Here is a 22,285-nt window from a genome sequence, read left to right as displayed (position 1 = left end):
CATAAAAATGCTTTTGGAGCCAGGAAATTGTTTGTACTTATTTATAAGCTTGTTTTACATTTACTTTTTATTTTAATAAGTTTTTGCTCACTGGAATCCTGTTCCAATTTCTCCCACTTTTAACTGGTCTCTAAAACCTCAAAAATGTTTAATTAAAAGAAGTGGTTGCATGATTTCCCACCTTTTAGAATTCAAGACATCCAGGGAGGCGGGAAGACTCCAGGAAAGGGAAAAGGGAAGTCCTTTTCTTTAAGCCCCAAGCAGTGCCCACCCAAAGTGGGGATGGAAGGTCGGAAAGGGAATGATCCCTCACATGGTCATAAGTCTGGATACCCTTGAGCATACTGATCCAGGAGAAGCCTGTTGGAATAGCTAACTTTAATCCTGGGAGCCCTCAGTCCCCAAAGCTGTATCCCCAAAATTATTTCTGGGTGTTTCTCTAGAAGCAAGCCTGGAGACAAAAGGAACTTTTTAAGATGACAAAGGGAGAATCTTTCTGGGTTACCATAATCCAGGAGGCAGGGTGGTTGAGCTATAAATGCAAAAAATAGCAGTTGCTGCCAGACATCATAATGAAGGCACCCTCCTCCCTCCTACTCTGAGACTGCCTTCTTTTGTTGTTTTGTGTGTGCCTATGAGTGCATGTGTCTGTGTGTATTTAAATCTGGAACTATCATTTCATTTGTGTAGGGCATTCTAGTTTTACTAAGGAAGATCAGCTGCTGCTTTGCGATTTATAATCTTAAAAAATTGCCAAAGACACTTAAAGGTTAAATGATTTGCCCAAGGTCATACCTCCAAGTATGTACAAGAAGTAGACTCTGAACCCAGGTCTTCCAGACTCAAAGGCTGGCTTCCTAACCACTATGCTCCACTGACTCTGAGGCCATATATTAAATAAAAGCTATCCAGGCCTCCAGGCCAGGACTCACTAAATAGACCCTTTATATAACAATTTGTAGAGCTGAGTGTGTTGAAAGAAGGGTGAGCAGAGAATCAGTTGGGATGTCTTTGTGGCAGAGAAGGGGAAGTCCAGGTCCCTGGATGCCTTCCCTATGTCTCTCTATGTGCCCCCCCCGTACATTTCCCACTAGGGTAGTCAACAAGCATTTATGAAGCTCTTACTGTTTGCCAGGCACTGTGCTAAGTGCTGAGGATACAGAGAAAGGAAAAAAAAAACAGGGTCCCTGCCCTCAAGCAGCCTGGCAGGGCAGTGATGAATGGACACAGTATTGGGCCTGGAGAGAGGAAGATCAGAGTTCAAATTCAGCCTCAGATACTTATTAGCTACATGAACCTGGACAAGTCACTTAACCTCTATCCACTTCTGTTTCCTGACCTGTAAAATGGGGATAATAATAATAGCATCTACCTCCTAGGGTTGTTATGAAGACCAAATAATATAATAACTGCAAAGTGCTTAGTAAAGTGCCTGGATCATAGTAGGTGCTCTATAAATGTTAGCTATAATAAGAAGCTCAACCTCTTATGAGGGAATATCATGCAAACAACTGTGTTCATACAAGATGTAGAAAGAGTAAATAGGAGATAATTCCAGGAGGAAGGCATCAAAGGGAGAGAGAGAAGACCAGGAAAGGCCTGTTGTGAAAGGTGGGATTTAAGCTGATCTTGAAAAAAAAATAACCAGGGGGATAGCCTCCTTCATTGGGCTGTGCTGTAAGCAAACAGAGTTCTTAACCACTGAATACAGCGCAGGCCTGGGTAGGGATGATGCTAGGCTAGGGAGGGGATGATACTGTGGCATGAGGTCATTGTCAGCTGTGTCCTTGACAATATCTTCTGAGCCCTTCCCTATTCTCTCAGGCGTGCCTCCATTGGTAGTCACAGGACCCAGACATTCTGTAGATTCTAGAATCACTTTGAACGGGCAACAGTCACTTCAGGAAAACACCTGTGCCTACCCCAAAGTCCAGGCATTCCCCAAGGGAAAGGGAACTGCTAGCTTTTGGCTCTGCCCCATTAAGGACAGAACTACTATCCTAGCTGATTGCATATCTCTAGATATTGTACAGTAGAAATGAAAGAAAAGATTTATAAGTGCTCATGGGTCATGGCTGCATCAGCAGAGAGAAGGAAATGGATGTGAGATAGCAAAGCAATAGAATTGGCAACCTTGGTAACCGCTTGGAAGTGGGACCAAAGAGTCTTAATAGGAATAATTACAAACTAGAAAAATGTTCTGTTATCTAGGAGCCATTTGACCATTGGGACTGGCCTTCTAAAGTATGACTTCAGGGACGCTTCTCTAGCAAGGCCCAACTTCCCCAAAACTGCCTCCCCATTTAGCCTTCCTGACACTGATGTTTCAAATTCCACTATTAGGGATTCATTCTTTTCACTGATCCCTTTGAAGGATTTCTTTTATCTAAAGTAAATACTCCACAGAAGGCCAACATATTGAATTAATTCCCACCCACACATTTTTGACTTCTCTCTCTTCCTGACATAAGGAACCCTAAAACAGCCACAGATCTGAGAGGTGGGGTTGAGAGAAAGCTACGGAACTGGGGAGGAAAGGATGATGAAAAGCAGGGTGAAGAAACCAAAGAAAAAGTTTGCCTACTTCCCAATTTTGCCTGGTATGCACCTCCCCTCACTACTACTACTACTATTACTACTACTACTACTACTACTACTACTACTACTACTGTACTACTCTTTTACTACTACTATTCCTCTATCACTACTACTACTACTACTTTTCTGCAACTACTACTACTCTTCTACTACTACTACTTGTCTACTACTACTACTACTATTATCTAGCCTTTAGAAAATACTTTAAAATTTGAAAAGCACAATTACCCTATCTATGAGGTACATGCTATTATTATCTCCATTTTACAGATGAGAAAACTGAGGCTGGGAGATGTTAAGTCATTAACTACTAAGATTTCAAAATCAAGTCTTCCCAACTCCAAGTTCAGCCTTCTATCACTGAGCCTAGCTGCTAAGGTGGGGTCCTTTCTAAAGGCTTGACATATCAGGGGCACCAGCCTGGCTCTTAAATCATCAACCGCCCAACCGTTAATTGGCAAGAATAAAACGACATGAAAAACCTTAGCCTTTTCTCTCTGAATGCCCCTTACCTGGAAACTGCCATTGATCAACGCCTATATTCTTCTCCTTCTTAATATTCTTTCCCATAGAACTTCTTAGGACTCTTTTGGCTTCATTCAGAGGACAGCAATAAGTATTGTAACAAGGTAATATCTCACAGAAAGTGACTTCGAGACCCAGGAAGAAGGGCTTGGGAGTTGTGAGAGATGTATTTGGTGCTGCAGAAGAGGGGGTAGGGGATGAGAGAAGGAAAGACACCGAGATTAACCAGAAAGGCTGCTTTGAGTTGTCCACAATGAAGGCCAAAGCAATGAATACCTGCAGTGGAGGACCATACCTGCTGGAGTGGTAAATGCAGGGAGGACCGGCATCAGAGAGCTTGTGACATTGCTAAAAAAAAAACACAACTGTTAATGGGCAAAGGTAATGAGTCAACTAATCCCCCAAGAGAAACAGGAATGGAATTCCTTACCCAGAAATAAGATTTTGGTTCCGGTCTCGATCTCGTAAACTAAGTATATAAAGAGAGACTATCGTCAAGGCACTGGGGGAAAAGAGAGAAAAGAAAAATTATTTAGTAATTTGACACCAGGCATGTCACGCACATGTGATTTGCGAAGGATGAATTGTATGAAGGGTCACACTCAGGAAACTTTTCTTTCTGAGCATTCACAGGAGGTCTGGCTGCTGCTGCCTTTGACAAAACAGGAGATTAAATATTCTTATCACAGCCATAACTAGGATGGGGCACCTGGAAATTTGCCTCAAGATGCCAGAATGTCTAAGGTTCTGATATCACTTTCCATCCTTCAGCAGCTATTGAAATCAATGTAACATCCATTTAACAAGAATAATGATTGGTTCATAGTATTATAGGTTTAGACTTGGAAAGGACAGTCAAATTCCCTCATTTTGCAGATGAGAAAACGGAGGCCCAGAGATGGTAGGTGAAAAGGAAAACTGAGATTTGAACCCAGGTCCTTTGACTCCAAATCCAGCACACTCTCCATTGTACTATGTTAACTTTCATAATGAAAAGTTTGCCTCCCTCAAATGACTTTGTATGTGCTGCGCATTCATTTTTGTATATCTGTGTATACATAGGGTGGCTAGGTGGTACAGCGGATAGAGTACCAGGCCTGGAATCAGGAAGACTCATCTTAGTGAGTTCAAATCCAGCCTCAGACGCTTACTAGCCGTGTGACCCTGGGCAAGTCACTTAACCCTGTCTGCCTCAGTTTCCTCACCTGTAAAATGAGCTGGAGAAGGAAATAGCAAACTACTCTAGTATCTTTGCCAAGAAAACTCCAAATGGGGTCACAGAGAGTTGGACACAACTGAAATAACTGAACATCTGCATACATATTCTTTTCCTCCAGTAGAACATAAACTTCTTGAGGGCAGCGACTATTCATTTTGTCACTGTGTCCCCAACACCTCACATGATGCCTGCCACCTAGAAGGAATTTAATAGTCAATAATTCTTTAATGGAATCTGGGTTTTCTCCCCAGTGGTGATTACCACCCATCCATGCCTTCTCCTTCTGACCAAGCCATGTCTATTTCCTCCTGTCTTTTAATGCCCTGTGGCTACCAACTCAAGTTATCTATTTGTTATCCTCTAGCTTGCTACATGCCCACCCTCTTCCTTTTCCTGTAGGACGTGTCTTGTGGTACTCCACTTGTGCAGAAGTCATCTTGGGTCACAGCAAACAATGCAAGTGATTGCCATTAACAACATCAAAAATACAAAGGGTAATGTCATTAGTTTGCAACTAACCAATCCCTTTTCTCCTACACTTCGCTGCTGTTCTGTAAAATCAACTAAACAAAATCAGGCAGCACTAAAGTAAGAGAATGAAACTGACGGAAACTGTGTCTTTACTACTGTACAAGATGTGACTACTGAGTTCTAAGGACAACTTTTTAAAAATATGCCTGCATAAGCCATATCTGTCTGGGTGGTGTGGTGGCCAAAGCTCTGAGACTGGACTAGGGAAGACCTGAGTTCAAATCCAGTCTCAGACACCTTCTGTGTGACCCTGGCCAAGTCACTTAACCTCAGTTTCCTGTAAAATTAAGATGACAATAATAATAACCTCCTAGAGTTGTTGTGAGGATAGGACAGTACCTGGCATGCAGTAATTGCTATATAAATGTTGTTGTTCAGTAGCGTCTGACTCTTCATGATCCCATGGAACGTAGTGTCCCTCAGGTTTTCTTGGCAAAGATACTGGAGTGGTTTGCCATTTCCTTCTCCAGGGCATCAAGACAAACAGAGGTCAAGTGATTTGTCCAGGGTCACACAGCTAGTAAGTGTCTGAGGCCAGGTCTTCCTGACTCTAGGCCCTGCACTCTGCCCACTAAGCCACCTAACTATCCTCTACAAATGTTAGTTATAATTAAATATTGAAGATTAGTAAAATGTTTGTGTCTATACAATTTTTGGAATTGCCTATAAGTTTAATATTGATGCACAAGCAATTAAGCATACTCAATACCTTGTATGGTGCTGCCCATATAATAGGCATTCATGTATTTGTTCATTGATAAACTATATGTATTTGAGAAGGCCTGCAACACAGCAATTAAGGACTGAAGCACTGTTTTTTTTCCCTTCAATATATGCTTCAAGGGGGTTCTCCCGCCTACCCTAAAAAACAATCCAGGGAACGCAGAAAACCCAACTCTTGCTCAATTGGTTTCTGGATGAGAGAAGAAGGGACAAGGTGGAAAAAGAATAATGAGTACAGAGGGAGTTTTCTTACCAGAATACCATGACAGCAATCAGAGCAATAACCAAGATCTGGAAAATCCAGTTGGGGCATACCTGTTTATTCTCTGAAAAATAAAGCTACAAAAAAGATTTTTTTAAGAAGGAAGAAAATCTTTAGCAAAAGGAAATCGTAGAAGAATTAGGCAATTCTTCAATTTAGATATGTTGTCTTCCATGTTAGAATGTAAGCTCCTTGAGGGCAGAGTCTGTTTTTGCTTTTTAAATTTGTCTGCTTGGTGTTTAGCATGGCGTCAGCCATATAGGAAGCCACTTATTGTTTGTTGATTGGTTGATTGACATGAAGTGGAAATGTTTGATTCCAAGTCATGATCCACTAGATTGTAAGCTCCTTGAAGGCAAGGACTGTCTTCTGTTTTTTTTTTTTATCTCCAGCACTTTATACTATGCCTAGCATATAGTAAGTGCTTAATAAATGCTTATTGATTGATTAATTGGTTGATTGGTTGGCTGTTGATTGTTACTATTTTATGTATATTACTCCCATTTTATAAGTGAGGAGGGTAGATGATTTGCCCCTGGCCATTTAGCTAGTAAGTGTCATAGGTAGGATCTGAACATGGATATTTCTGATGGAAATCCATCATAATCACTGTGCCACCCTACAGATGTGGGAGTCATCTCTATAGAAGCCATGGGAGTGGATGTGATTTCCAACTCAGAGAGACTTAAGTGAGATGTAAAAAGGGTCAAGCATTGAGTTTTTGCAGACCTGTTCACACTTCAAGGGTGAGAGGTAGTAGATGAATCAGGGAAGGAGACTGATGAGCAATCAGAAAGGGAGGAGCAGAACCAAGGAAGAGTCAAATTCCAGCAACCAAGGAGCAAGACTGTTGAGAGGACAATGGTCAACACTGTCATATGCTGCCAAAAAAAGTCAAGAAAGGGAAAGAGAAAAGATCGTTGGATTTGGCAATTAAGAAGTAAGGAGTGACTTGGAAGAGAGAGTAGTTTCAGCAAAACTGTAGGAACTCAGAAACAAGATTTCATCAGACTAAGGAGTGAATGGAGGCAAGGAAATAGAGGAAGTAAGTATAGACCATTCTTTCTAAATGTTTAGCAGTGGAATGGAGACAAGAAGTCGATAGTCTAAGACAGTAGAAGAGTTAAGTTTTTCCTGTTATTTCTCATAATCAGAAAGATGAGCATATTTGTATTCGGGGGAGAGGAAGAATAAATATTCAACGAGAGGAGGAAGAAGTAGGGAAAGGGCTTGGATGGATGAGGACTGGAGCAAGGCTCAGTAAGGGATGAGAAGACATATAATCAAGGAAATCAATGGAGCAGTTAGTCTCGGCAAGGAGGAAGGCTACCCCATTCTTTAAAACTAGGTGAAAGAATGAGTGAAGACATGGACAGATTTGGAACTGCGGAGGAAGGAAAACCATGGATGGTCTCAATCTCATTAAAGTCAAAGACAAAATCATTTACTGAGAGACAGGAGGGTGGGGTAGGCTTGGAAACTTTTGGACTCAAGCCCCACTACCTCACGGAGTCTTCCTAGACTGTCCAAGGCCAGTGAGCTCTTTTCTGAACTCTCATATCTGTAATCACTCATGGGGCATTCATTTTAACATTCACTGCTTAACAGGTTAAAGTACAGAATTCTTGAAAAACAAAATATCTGCTAGATCCAATGAAAAGATTCTCTAATAGTGGGGCTTTGGGCACAAGAGTATTCAGTTGGAGAAAGATTTGGGTACTTGAGACCCTGATACATCAAACAAATATCTACTTATTCCATTTACATGAAGGTCTAGTTTTTCCCCCACCGTCCATGATTCTAAATCAGTGGAGAATCCAGGAGATTGGATGGATGGAGGGGTTTCTGCCCTTTATAAGCAAGCAAACTGTCATCTGAACATCAGGCTCCATGTTAGGAGCTAAGATATAACCACAAAAATGAAATGGCTCTTGCCTCAAGTTGCTTACATAGTATGGGGGAAAACAACATATTTAAGCATTTATTAAATACAAGTAGTTTTTTGAGGGGGAGGTACTAACAGCAGGGAAATCAGGAAAGACTTCATGTAGAAAGTGACATGCAAGTTGAGCTTTGAAGGAAATTACTGATTCTAAGAGGCAGAGAAGAGGAGGGAGTGCATTCCAGGAATGAAGGACAGAAGTCTATGCAATGGGATAAAGATGAGAGATAGAAGGTCATATATAAGAAACAGCAGAAAGGCTGGTTTGGCTGGACTGGAGTGCTTAAAGGGGAGAGTGACATGTTTGTCTCCTCTGGAAGGCATATATCCTCTTAGTATCACAGTAGCAAGGGTGGAAAGAGAAATGGAACAAAACTAAATCAAGGTTGAATTTCTCTATCTAGTTTCCTGACTTAAGGGAATGCCCATCAATTCAAAGAGAGTCAAAAAAGCAAGAAAATGGCTAACACAATTATCTTCAAAAATGTATGAGGAACCTCAGGGCTGTGTCTGAATGAAGGTTAATTGAGTCAGACATAAGTAGAGCTGGTAGCCATAGTTGAATCCCAATGCGTAAAAGTTGGCAAGCCTTTGATCCTCCACATCCTCGTTTGTAAAAATTAAGCATCTGCTACTGATTCTGACAGCAAAGGTGAGGCTATAGCTGGTACCAGAATCGAAGGATAAGAAATCAGTAGTCTGCCACATGGGTGAATGAGTGGTGCCTTCCAAGGGCATCAAGGTGACTCAATTCCATAGGTTATCTCTCTCTCACACAAGAAAATTCCCCGATGAAAATTGACTCTCTCCTTTAAGATGTCATTGACTACCATGGAGTCAACTATCCACTCTAACTGGATGTCTTCCAAGTTTAGATTCCCAGCACCAATCTGTTAAGGGCAGTCTCGTTAGAGGAAATAACCCTAAATTTGCCATGAGAAGACCAGGTTTGAACAACATTTTTGATCTTGGGCCAAGTCATTTAAACTCTCTGTCCTTCAAATTTCACATCTATCAAAATGGAGATTTGAACCATAATAAGAAACTGTATTTCTTATCTGGGCTATTGTAGAGGGGATTTGTTCCAGGTATTTTTTGCCTCTGAGGTCTCCTCAAACTCTGGGATTACATGATCCAGGGATTCCTAAATTCCAGACTCACATTTCACTGACAACCTTAGAAACATGTCCAAAACCAAACTCATCGCCTTCTGTCCCAAATCACTTCCTCATCCTCACCTCCCTTATTTTTGTAGGATCGTAAAACTGGGGCTATAAGGGACCTCGGAAATCATGTAGCCCAACCCTGTCATTTAACAAATGAGAAAACTGAGACCTAGGAAAGCTAAGTGACTTCTCTAAGATCACACAAGTTGTAGATTTCAGAAATAGGGTTTGAACCCAAGTTCTCAGACTAGAGCCAATGCTCATTTCACTATTGTATTTGGTTAACAGCCCCATCATCCTTCTTAGATGCCCAGTTTCAAAACCTCAGTGGCATCTTTGCTTCTTCCCTTTTCCTCATTATCCATAACTACTCAAAGGCCAAGTCCTGCCAATTCTTTCATGCCCTTTTCACTGCCATCCATTCCTTTCTTTCTTCCCATTGGCTCTGCTCTTGCTAGATCTTACTGGGACAACTGCAATAGCCTCCTGAGTAGTCCCTTATCTCTAATCTCTTTCCTTTCCAATCTGTTACATAGTTCAGATTCATTTTTCAAAGCACAGGTTTTTATCATGTTATTTCCTTGCAATTTCCCTGTTATTTTATTATGTTATTTCCCAGGCAGCTAGGTGGTACAGTGGATAGAGAACCAGGTCTGGAAGGTCTGGAAGACTTGAATTCAAATTTAGCTTCAGACACTTACTAGCGATGTGACCCTGGACAAGTCACTTTACCCTGTTTGCCTCAGTTTCCTCATCTATAAAGTGAACTGGAAAAGGAAATGGCAAGCTACTTCAGTATCTTTGCCAAGGAAACCCCAAATGGGGTCACAAAGAGTCAGACATGACTGAAATGACTGAACAACAACAAAAATTTCCCTGCAAAACAAAACAAAGTCAATGGTTACCTATTACCTAATGAATAAAGTCCAAACTTTACAGTCTGGCACTCAAGGTCTTCTGGAACCAATCAACCTTTCTACCCACTCCTCCTAATATTCTCCTACACATACCTTGCACTCCAGTCTAACAATTAGGTGTCATTCCCCAACATGTTGATGAGCTCCTGTCTCTGCACTTTGCTCATGCCATTCCTGCCATCGGAAATGCCTTTTCCTGATAGCTCTTTCGATAAGAGCTATTTGTACTTCAAGACCCCAGTTCCTCCATGAATCCTTTTCATCAGAGAGGTTCAGCCCAGCTAGAGGTGATCTTTCCTTCCTGTATCTCCTATGGATTTTGTTACTGTAATAGACTCCTTAATGGCCTCCTTGCCTTGATAAGAGCCAGACACAATTGAACAACTGAACAACAAAGAGGGTAAAGGACTTGAGAATGGAGAATAGTATAAAGTTGAACTGGATCACCAAGGAGTCAAGATGGGGAAGGGAGGAGAAAACCTCTTCATCCAAATCAAATAAATTTGTACTTTTTCATGCTCTCTGAAATGATTTTTTACACACACGTGAACACATAGATTCATCATTCCTTTAACTCTACTTACCGTGTTGGTTTTACTAGGAGCCCTTCTTATAGAAGAAGCACCCACAGTTGAGCTAAATTTGCTGAAAAAGAAAAGACTCTTTACTATTCAAATACTTCTGGCAGTGGATAAAATCCTAGACATGGAGTCACAAAGACGTGAATTCAAATCTGGCCTCGGACACTCGTTGCATAACCCTGACAAGTCACTTAACCTCTCTCTGCCTCAGTTTCTTTATCTATAAAATGGTGATAATAATAGCACCTACCTCCCAGGGTTGTTGTGAGGATAAAATGAGATAATATTTTTAAAGTACTTTGAAAACCTTTAAGCATTATATAAATGCCAGCTGTTAGCATTGTTGATGTTGTTAAGGTTTATAAAAGAGTTCATACATTCTCTCACTTAATCTTTTCAAGTACCTTGACAGGTATGGGGTATTATTTGGAACTGAGACCCAGAGAAGGTAAGTGACTTGCCTAGAGTCACACTTCTAGGAAGAGCTGAGGCAGGATTGATGCCCTGATCTTCCTGAGTCCAGGCCCAGTATCCCATCCAATATCCCACATTGCCTCTTGGCCCTCACCTAAGCTGTTACTCTGACTTTCTCATGACTCAGAGACAGACTTTGTCTCTAAGTCAACTTAGAGAAGTCAGGAGAATTAAAGCTGTTTTTCATGGAAGGAGACTTTGGCAGGAATAAACAAATGCTGTTCAACCTTACCTGTCATTTCTTCCAGAGTCAGATAATGGGGAAATGTACACTCACCTTCTGAATCTGTAAAGCAAAGTCTCCCCTTGCAGAATTGAGCTCTATGTGAGTTTCCTAAATATATAAATGGCCATTGAATGGCTGTATGCAGAATAACTAAAGAAGTCACCCTCCGCCCAACATTGTGTCATGGCTGCTCTGCCTCATGTCAGCAATCACCACTTCTTAAAAGTCAGTTAGTGCAAAATGGTTATATTGTGTGTTGCATAAGGTCACATCAATATCTCCAGAAGCTATGACTGCTTGTGTCTTAATAGCTAAGACCTAAAGCACGGGTTCTTAATCTTTTTGGGTCATGGATCCCTTTGGCAGATGGTGAAATCCATGGATTCCTCTTCTCAAAATCATGTTTTTAAATGCATGAAATAAAGTTCTCAGAATTATAAAGGAAACTAATTATTTCAGGTAGCATAGTGGGTAGCATGCCAAGTCTGGAGTGAGGAAGACTCATCTTCCTGAGTTCAAATCTGGGCTCAGACATTTACTAGCTGTGTGACCCTGGGCAAGTCACTTAACTCTGTTTGCCTCAGTTTCCTCATCTATAAAATGAGCTGGAGAAGGAAATGGCAAACCATCCCAGTTTCTCTACTGAGAAAATCCCAAATGGGGTCACAAAGAGTCAGACACGACTGAAACAACTAAACAAAATTATATTGAAACAGTTTTCCAAACAAAAATTTTTTTTAAGTTCTTAAACTCCAAGATAGAGCTCATGCCTTACAGAACTGCCTGAGGCTCGGAGAGAACTGAGACAGCTAGGTGCAAGTGGGCCTGGAGTTCTTGACCGTATTGTCTTCTCTCTCTAGTTTCCCTCCCCGGCAGTCTCCTTCCTACCAATGTGGATTGTAGTGGAAAGAGCATCAGGCCTGGAGTCAGGAAGACCTGAGTTCAAATCTGGCCTCATACATTCACTAGCCACTTCACCCTGTTTGCCTCAATTTCCTCATCTATAAAATGAGCCGGAGAAGGAAAAGGCAAACCACTCTGGTATCTTTGCCCAAAAAAACCCCAGATGGAGTTAGATGAAGAGTTGGATGCAACTGAAACTCTTGAACAACAGTGGAATGCTTGTTGAACATAGAGTCATAGGACTTGAGTGAGAATCCCAGCTCTGATATTTACTACTAGAAGTGCAGGAGGGGGAAGGGAAGGGAAAAGGGAATAAGCATTGGTATTGCACCTACTATGTGCTGGACACTTTACAAATTTCATCTTATTTGATCCTTATGACAAGGTGCTATTATCATCCCCATTTTACAGCTGAGGAAACTGAGGCAAACACAGGTTAAGTGACTTGCCCAGGGACACACAGCCAACATGTGTCTGAGGCTGTATTTCAGCATTCTAAACACTATGCCACCTCGTAGCCTGAATTCCACTTTACCATGTTGCTATTCTTTGTTAATCCCCCATCCTTCCCGCTCCCTGTAGCAACATAACACCCCTTGGAATCAAAACTCCCCATATGAGCATAAGTGATTGTTCTTACTACCCCAGCCCTAAGATACCTGAGTGAACTCCCTCCACTGGCTGTGGACTTCATGCTGCTAAGACGCTTTAATCTGGCCAGCTTTTTGCTCCAGATTTCTAGCTCTTCAATCCTTTCCTCAAGGTTACTTGTTAGTTTACAGAGCTGCTTCACTGCACCTACGTTCTCCATGAAGATCTGATCCTGGAGTAAGAAAAAAAACAGGTAAATTCATAAATTAAGCAAACAAAAAGAGAAGGCTTGGGGCTTGGATTTCACTAGTATAGGGAACCCCCAAATGAGGAAGAGCCATCGCCCAATGCAGAGAGACAGCTACGCCCATCCACCTTGTTGTTGTTCACTTGTTTCAGTTGTGTTCGATTCTTTGTGCAACCCCTTTTGGGATTTTCTTAGCAAAAATACTGGAGTGGTTTGCCACTTCCTTCTCCAGCTCATTTTACAAGTGAGGAAACTGAGGCAAACAGGGTTAAGTGACTTGCCCAGGGTCACACAGCTATTGTCTGAGGTTGGATTGGAACTCAGGTCTTTCTGACTCCAGGCTTAGTGCTCTATCCATTTTGCCACCTCAGTGTCCTATAATTGTATTTAAAAATGCCTGTGTCCCTGAATGCCCAAGTTCATTCAGAACATACCCAAGGAGGCTTGTAACAAGAAAGTGTTCTAGATAGATTGCCAGCTAGTCTATAAAACTGCTTATATTCAATTTGCAGTAAAATGAAAATGTGCCCTTGTAGGCCAGAGCCAGGCAAGGGAGCTGAAGGGCACCGTCGTCAAGTTTCGAATTCTAATATTTCTTTTGACTTGGCGTTAGGGTATATTTGAAACTCATTATAAAAAAGACAGGTTTCTGGATGTTGATTTGCGCTCTCTCCATTAAAGCCCTGCAAAACTAGACTTCAGATATCATTGACAAGATACGCATTAGGCTGCCTGGATGAAGGATAAGAGGAATGAATCATATAGGTTACAGTTTGGCTTAACTCCCACCTAAGCCCTAAGACTGCATGTTTAAATGACTAGAACCAAAGAAGGTGATTGAGCATGTCCTTCTTATGAAGAGCTGGAAAAGACAGCTAAGTGGTGCAATGGATAGAGTGCCTGGGCTGGAGTCAGGAAGACCTGAGTTCAAATCCAGCCTCAGACACTTACTGACTGTGTGACCCTGGGCAAATCACTTAACCCTATTTGCCTCAGTTTCTTCATCTGTAAAATGAGCTGGAGAAGGAAATGGCAAACCACTCCAGTATCCTTGCCAAGAAAACTCCATGGACAAGTCCACAGGGTCATGAAGAGATGGCCATGACTGAACGATTGAATAACAATAGGAAGGACAAGAAAGAATAAATCAACTAATATGTGGTGACCCTTCCTTATGTTTTAATGAAGAAAAACCAGGATGATGAAGGACCTAGACTCTAGGACTACATCATTCATGATGTACTAATGGTACATGGTACCATTATGGTAATGATGTACTAGGGTACATCAAATCAGGATCACCGGGAGCAACTGGAGATGTTTAGCTTGGAGAAGAGGAGGGAAGACAAAGCATGGGAGGGAAAGGATAGCTATCTTCAAGTATTTGAAGGGCTCTAACGTGAAAGAGAGTTTAGATTTGTTCTCTTTAATTCCACTTGGCTCCGCTACCAGGAATGGGTAAAAACTTCAGAGACACGGATAGGAGATTGATGGAAGAAAAATAATCCTAATAATTTGAGCTTTCTAAAAGTGGAATGGGCCATCTTGGGAAGTAGCAGATTACCTCCTCAGTTGACATCTTCAAGTAAATGTTGGGTGGCATCTTGTTGGGGGGAGGGGGTGTAGACTAGATTTTTGGTTGACTCTGGGTTGGACCAGACGACCCAGATGTCAAGGCTAGTTCTTTATACATGATACCACATGGTTTTGATTAATGACCCCATCAGTGGAAAAAGTAAATAGGGATTACTTTGAAGGAGATGAACTGCAAGAGTTCCAATGTATTTGTTTTAAAACAAGTCTCGTTATGTTATGGTCACACCTCAGGCTTAATCCTTTAAAATGGTTGGTAGAAGGAAAAGGTTCTGGTAAAGCTCACAGTCCACTCTTCTAAAATGCAAGAGGAGGAGTTGAGAGGGAAAGACTTTTGATAGGGCAGATTTGGTCTTTGAATTGTGTCTTTGAATATGGCCACCATTCAAGTCAAACCTCTCAGCTTTCTCTGACATTTCTAAAGCGAATAGAGTAAGGGATCCAAAAGGCTGGGAAAGAATCAGTGCAGATAAGAGCAGGTTCATGCATTTTAAAAACAGATATACCATAAGAAGTTCAAGCAGAAAAATATGTCCAAGGCAGAAAACTGGTAACTTTATGATGCTTATCCTTATTACAAAGAAATTTATAACAAGAAATTGTTGTCATTAAGTTGTGTCTAACTCTTCATGACTCCATTTGGGGTTTTCTTGGCAAAGATACTGGGGTGGTTTGCCATTTCCTCTTCCAGCTCCTTTTACAGATGAGGAAACTGAGGCAAACAGGGTTAAGCGACTTGCCCACGGTCATACAGCTAGTACGTGTCTGAGGTCAGATTTAAACTTAGGAAGGTGAGTCTTTCTGACTCCAAGCCTGGCACTGTATCTATAATGCCACCTAGCTGTCCCTTACAATAAGAAATAAAAACCAGAAAAGCAAAGAGAGAGAAAGAGAGAGAGAGAGAGAGAGAGAGATGAATGATGAATTAAGTAGCTCAAAGTCTCATCATACTATCTGGCAAAATCTTCCTGAAGAAGCCTGTCTAAATTCCATGACTCTGATTAGATTAAAATCTTCTGGTTGGTATTTAAAGCTCTTCCTAACCTGGGCCCTTCCCGTCTTTCCAGGCTTCTTACATTTCACCCCCCTCCATACAATCTGTGATCCAGTACCACTGGTTTCATTGCTGTTCCTCCCACAGAACACTCCATCTCCCCACCCTATGTTTTATGGGCTGGTCCCCATCCTTGAAATGCTCTTCTTCTGGGTTTCCCTGGCCTCCTTCAAAACTGATCTCAGCAGATAAAGCCCTAGGTCTGGAATCAGGACACCTGAGTTCAAATCCAAACTCAGACACTTACTAGCCACGTGACCATGGGAAGGTCACTTAACCTTTGTCTGCCTCAGTTTCCTCAGCAATAAAATGGGAATAATAGCACTTACTCCCCTCTCCCCCCAGGGTAGTTATGAGGCTCAAATGGGATAATATTACCAAAGCACTTCACATGTCCGGTACATAGTAAATACTATATTAATGTTTATTTCCCTCCCTTCCCCCACACCCCCATCTTCTGCAGGAAGCCTTTCTAGGTCACTTTCATCACTAGTACCTTCACTCTAAGCTTACCTCCCATAAATCTAAGGTAATGTGTATGCACATGCTTATTTGTACGTTGTCTATCTCATTAGAATATGAGCTCCTGGAAAACAGCGACTGTATTTTTGCCTTTCTTTATAACCCCGATGCTTAGCACGGTCCCTGGCACATAGTAAGCAATTAATAAATTATTATTGACTCATTGACTAATGGTGTTACATCCTTACCTTTAATTAGAAGTAAAGATGTAAATATAATATAAATATAAATATTAATATATAATATAAATATAAAGTAAATATATAAATAAATGCGTGGATTGTGTAAATATATAAACAAATGTATGAATGTGAGTGAATATATAAATATACGTGAGTACATATATGAATAAATGTAAAATTTAAATAATAAATTTTAAATAAATTTAACATGTAAGTTTATTATTTATTATTATTTAAATAAATAAATATGTAAATGTAAGTAAATATATAAATAAATAAAGCAGTAAAAAAAAAATAAGACAGGAATAACAAAGAAGTAAGGTAAGGACTTTGGTCAATACAATACGGCACTCACAAGGACAGCCTAGTGTACTAGAAAGGGTATTTTGGATTTGGAGACAAGAACCCTATATTCAAAATGTTTCTAGCTGTAGGACCTTGTCCAAGTGCCTTAATTTCCTTATCCAAACAATGGGGGATTTATTAGAAGGAAAATATTTGTAAGCCTTAAAATACTACAAATGATCAATAAACATTTATTAAGCACCTACCATGTGCTAGTCATTGTACTAGGCATTGGAGATTACAAAGACAAATGAAACAATCCACGCTCTCAATTCAGTCAGTCAATAAACATTTACTAAGCACCCTACTATGTGCCAGGCACTGTGCTAAGCACTGGGGGTACGCATATGAAAGAGAAGACAACCCCTGCCTTCAAAGAGTTTACAATCTAATGGGGAAGCAACATATGAGAGGAAGTGGAAAAGGAGAAGGGTCTGGGAAAGAAGGGAAGGCTGGTCCAAGGAGTGCAAATTGGTGGGTAACGAGGAGAGGCTAGTCCGGGAGCCCTCTTTCAATGGAGGCTTTGGGAAGAGTTCACTGCTCTACCTGGCAGCCCTCCAATCAGAGGCGCAGAGAGCACTAAGGATACTTATGGAGTGTGAGTACCAAGGCTGAGGCACTCACCAGATGATGAGTTTCCTGGTAAGGAATTTTCCTGGGAGCGTGGCAGAGTTCAGTGCAAGAAATGCCAGCGGGTGCTTCCCTTTTCCCCTTTTCTTCCCTACTCCTCCCCTTTACCCTCAAAAGAGTTAACTTCTTACTGGGAGGAACATCATGTAACATATAAAAAGTAAAGCTATGCAAAGTATACACAGAGGTAGTTTCTGGGGGTGAAGAGGCACTAGCAGTTGAGGGGACCAGGAAAGACCTCACGCTGGAGTTGCAGCTCGAGGTGAGCCTTGAGGGGGGCTAGGGATTCTCTCATCACCAGTCGGCTCTATAATTTGAGCCCTTCACCAACGCAGATTGCAGTTACTTAGTAGACAGTTTCATGACTGTCCATGGTGAATAAATTCATGCCTTGGTGGCCTGTTTTCTTGCTTCTTTGTACTCAGATAGACTGGTCTTCAGGCAACAGACATGTATCATTCATTATCAGGGCAGTACTCTAAGCCTTTCCAATCTGATAGGACATTCTAGAATCTACAGTCTGTGCTCCCCAGTCTTGAAGCAAGACATTCAGGAACTCAGGATCAATAAGCCCTCAGACTAGGGCTTTAGTCAGTCAGTAAGCATTTATTAAGCACCTAGTATGCGCCAAGTGCTGTGCTAAGCACTGGAGATACAAAAAGAGGCAAAAGACAATCCCTGCCCTCAAGGAGTTTATAATCCGATGGGGGAGAAACATGCAAACAAATAGATACAAACAAGCTCAGATAAATAGGGTAGGATAAATAGGAAATAATTAACAGAGGGAAGGCACTAGAATCAAAATGGGGTTGGGGAAGGTGTTACTGAAGGACACTCTTTTGGCAGAGGTCACAGGGATGCGAGAGCTAGAAGAGATGTGTGAGTTCAGCCAGCCTCATCCTTTCTTTTAGAGATCAAGAAACTGAGGCCTGGAGAGATGAAGGGATATGCTCAACGTCAAATAGGTAGGATCTGGCAGGGCTGGGATTTCAATAAAAGTCTTTGGACATCAGTGCTCATCCTAGCCCAGCACTCCGCTTCCCATATTAAATATAAATGTCTGTGTTAGGTTATTATATTGGCCTATTAAATCTATTTTATGTACTTAATAGAGCTCTATAGTGTGCAATGTATAGCTGTGCCATTAATAGCTCATTCATTCAACCAATTTTGGATGCCTTTTGTGTGTTGACTAAATAATTGAATATGTTTATAGTCATATATATAAAAGGTGGGCAGCAAGCCCACAGATAGGAACGTAATCCACACTATTGTTCCCATGGGAAAAACGTATTTGACTTGGATTCATCTGATTGAATAGAGACCTGGCCTAAGAGCCGGGAAGACCTGGGTTCAAATCCTACCTCTCATACACACTAGCTCTGTGAATGCAGGCAAGTCAATCAGTCCTCTGAAATTGTTACAAGTGAATTGCTGATCTAGTTTGATGGAAGGATTTTCCACACTAGGAGCAGCAGATAGCACTCTGGGTCTGGAGTCAGGAAGATTTGAATTCAAATCCAGCCTCAGACACTTGCTAGATGGGTGACCCTGGACAAGTCATTTAACCTCTGTCTGCCTCAGTTTCCTCAACTGAAAAATAGGGATAACAATTGTACCTATCTCCCAGGATTATTGTGAGGACAAAGATGAGATGATATTTGTAAAGCTCTTGGCACAGTATCTAGGATACAGTAGGCACCTTATAAATGCTAATCATTATTATTATTATTACTATTATTAGTCATCCCCAAGGAAGGAGGAACTTTGAAGGACAGTTATTGGCTTATCAGACAACCACAGAGACCCCCTAGACTATCTTTACTGACTTGACTGTTCATATGCCAGGAACAATAAACCTGTGAGGCTTATGTGACCTTGGCTGTCACTACCAGGAACAAGTCATCCAGCTTAAAGGCAAAATTCCTATGATTTCAGCTTTAGAAGCAGAGGAGGCCTCAGAAGCCATTTGAATTCAACGAGCATTTATTAAGTGCCTACTATATGCCAAGCACTATGCCAGGGGATGGGGCTACAAAGACAAAAATAAGAGTCCTTACCCTCAAGAAGCTTACATTTTCCTGGAGGAGCTACACCATATATAAAAATTGAAAAAAAAAGGAACATGCAAAATAATGAAAGGCAATGAGGCACAGGATAGAGAGCCAAACTTGGAGTCAGAACAACCTAGGTCCTAATCCTACCTTAGACGAATAAAATCTATATGATCATGGACAATTTCTATCACTTCTACATGCCCCCAAGCAACTCTCTAAGATTTGATGTTATTAATGAGTTGCTGATTTGCATTGGTAGAGGGGTTTTTTGCACTGGGAGTTCCCCACTCCAGTGGTCTAGATTTTTTAAAAATTGTTGTTCAGTTTTTTCAGTAGTGTCCAACTTGTGGGGGTTTTCTTGGCAAAGATACTGGAGTGGCTTGCCATTTGCTTCTCCAGCTCATTTTACAGATGAGGACACTGAGGCAAACTGGGTTAAGTAATTTGCCCAGGGTTGTACAACTAGTAAATGTCTGAGGTCAGATTTGAACTCACAAAGATGAGTCTTCCTGATTCCAAGCCCAGTGCTCTATCCACTGTGCCCCTTTTGAATGCCCCTTTTAAAAGTACAAAGGAAGATAAATTATTGGAGGGCCATGGGATACTAACAATGCAAGTCAGCGAGGAAAATAAGGAAAAGCCTCAGGTAGAAGAGCTTATCTGATTTAATTAGAGTGGGGAGCTCCTGGCATGGAAAAATATCCTTCACCAAAACAGATCAGTAATTCATTTATAACTTACAAGTAAACCTGAGCACACCTTTGAGGGAAGTTAGTGATTTGTGAGACAGAGGAGAGGATAACAGGAATGCACTGAAGATCAGGAGTCACTGCTTTGAATTAATAGGAGTTTTTTCTGAGTGTACCCCATGCCAATGAAATAATTGGTCCAGTTTTTTTTTTTAGGCAATTGGGGTTAAGTGACTTGCCCAGGGTCACACAGCTAGTAAGTGTGAAGTGTTTGGTCTGAGGCCACATTTGAACTCAGGTCCTCCCGACTTCAGGGCCGGTGCACTATCCACTGTGCCACCTAGCTGCCTCCCCCAGATTTTTTAAAAATATAAAGTAATATGAACTGAGAGACTGGGGGGTGGGAGAAAGGAAGAGGGAGAAGGGAAGGAGAGGGACAGAGGCGAAGACAGACAGCCTGAGGGAGAGAGAGAGACACGGAGAGAGAGAGACACAGAGAGAGACAGAGAGAGACTAACAAAATTCATTTGTAATTTAACAGGTAAACCTGAGAAGAGGAACGGAATGCATTGTAGAGCCTATTCACAGACATGAGGACAGAAGATGGAATGTTGCACATGTTAAACAGCCAGCAGGCCAGTTTGTCCAGGATGGTGAAATGTATGAGAGAATAAGATGAAATAAGAATGAAAAGGTAGATAGAGGCAATTATAGAGGACTTTCTGAGCCAGGCTGAGAATTTTTCTATATTATCCTAGAAGACTCTTGATGATTTCTGAGTAGAGGGGTGACATTGTCACACCTGAGTTTTAGGAAAATCAGTTGGACATCTGTTAGGAGGATGGATTACAGATAGGAGAGAATGAAACCAATCAGAAGGCTATTGTAATGATCCAGGTAAGAGCTGATGAGGGCCTGAACCGGGGGAGAGGCTGATTACTCGGGTATTTCAGCAGTGAGATGAGCCTGCTGTCAGCACCACTTTCTTCAACACTGGCTTGCCTGTGCCTCTGGGTAGATCCAAGGTAAAAGTAATTCACCTGGTAAATAAACTAAAGTATCCCTCTCAAAGAGGAAATAAAGGAGAGGTTTTTACTGCCCTCCTGATCGATCACCACGGCATTGATTTTGAGCATGCCAAAGAAAGTCATCAAGCAATATCCACCAAGTCATGTATGGGTGCCTATTAAGAATCTTGCAACGACTAGACTTCTGCCCCGGACATCATAATCTACCTACAGACATAACTAAGGAGCCGTTTTCTGCCATCACCCCACACAAAGAGACATCCATAGAATATTTTTGTATTTCCTGGACTACAGGAGAGCAGTCAGGTGAACTTGACATTGGACTTATGAATACAATAATAAATTATCACTATAAATTATTATTATTGTCATTATTATTGCTAAAAAGTATAACCCTCTCCACTTAGACTGGGACTCTCAGTGAAGGAACATTGTCCATTCTAATTGAATGAATGAATGGAAAAATATTTTAGGCATTTATTAGTACAGTGCAAGGCACTAAGTGCATAGAAGAGAGAGAGAGAGAGACAGAGACAGAGAGACAGAAAGAGGGAGATACATAAATATCTATTTATATGGCTATACACACATATGTGTGTATACATATAGAAAGAGGAATTATGGCCACGGAATGATGTTTTGGTCTGGGAAGAAGTCAGAAGAATGAGGAGAGAAGCTCCTCCTGGGACGGTGGATTGAAATGCTAGATACAACTGTAGTATTGATTTGATTACAAACCCCAAAGTAGAAACAAGGAGTAGGGAAGTGTACCCGATTGCAGACCAGCACATGGCAGAGGTGAACAAGCATGGGAAGGCCAACAGCCAGGCCACAGGGAGGGAGTTCCAAAGCCCTTCAGGGCATAGTTTATGAACATATGAAGCTAAGTAATAAATCATTTATGAAAAATATGGTGAACCTACCAAGGTTATATGGGCAACTAGGAGGCACAATGGATAGAGTGCCAGTCCTGGAGTCAGAAAGACTCATTTTCCTGAGTTCAAATCTGGCCTCAGACACTTACTAACTGTGTGACTTTGAACCACTCACTTAGCCCTGTTTGCCTCAGTTTCCTCATCTATAAAATGAGCCGGAGAAGGAAATGGCTAACCACATCAGTATCTTTGCCAAGAAAACCCAAAATAGGATTACAAAGAATCTGAAACGACTCAACAGCAACAGTAAATTTAAGGCTCCTTCTGCATTTACTTGCATTATTCTGTTAATGTGAAGGTATCCCAGTGCAGTTTAAACGCTTCAGATTGCACTAAGACTTTTGG

General features: G+C 41.3%; 1 protein-coding gene across 1 annotated transcript in view; it reads right to left on the bottom strand.

Annotated features, from left to right (window-relative positions):
• The window catches only part of MYRFL (myelin regulatory factor like), a 147,324-nt gene that overhangs the window by 41,084 nt on the left and 83,955 nt on the right, over positions 1-22,285 (bottom strand). The window contains 7 exon segments of the mRNA XM_027872047.1: positions 3,111-3,299; positions 3,419-3,471; positions 3,554-3,625; positions 5,850-5,920; positions 5,922-5,935; positions 10,464-10,528; positions 12,727-12,890. Of these exon segments, the coding sequence (XP_027727848.1) occupies positions 3,111-3,299; positions 3,419-3,471; positions 3,554-3,625; positions 5,850-5,920; positions 5,922-5,935; positions 10,464-10,528; positions 12,727-12,890 (628 nt within the window).

This window comes from Vombatus ursinus, unplaced genomic scaffold (assembly GCF_900497805.2).
Source record: "Vombatus ursinus unplaced genomic scaffold, bare-nosed wombat genome assembly UNPS02003292.1, whole genome shotgun sequence".
In the NCBI taxonomy this organism is placed as follows: Eukaryota; Metazoa; Chordata; class Mammalia; order Diprotodontia; family Vombatidae; genus Vombatus; species Vombatus ursinus.
Note: the sequence above shows the minus strand (reverse complement) of the source record. Positions and strands in the feature narration are given on the sequence as shown.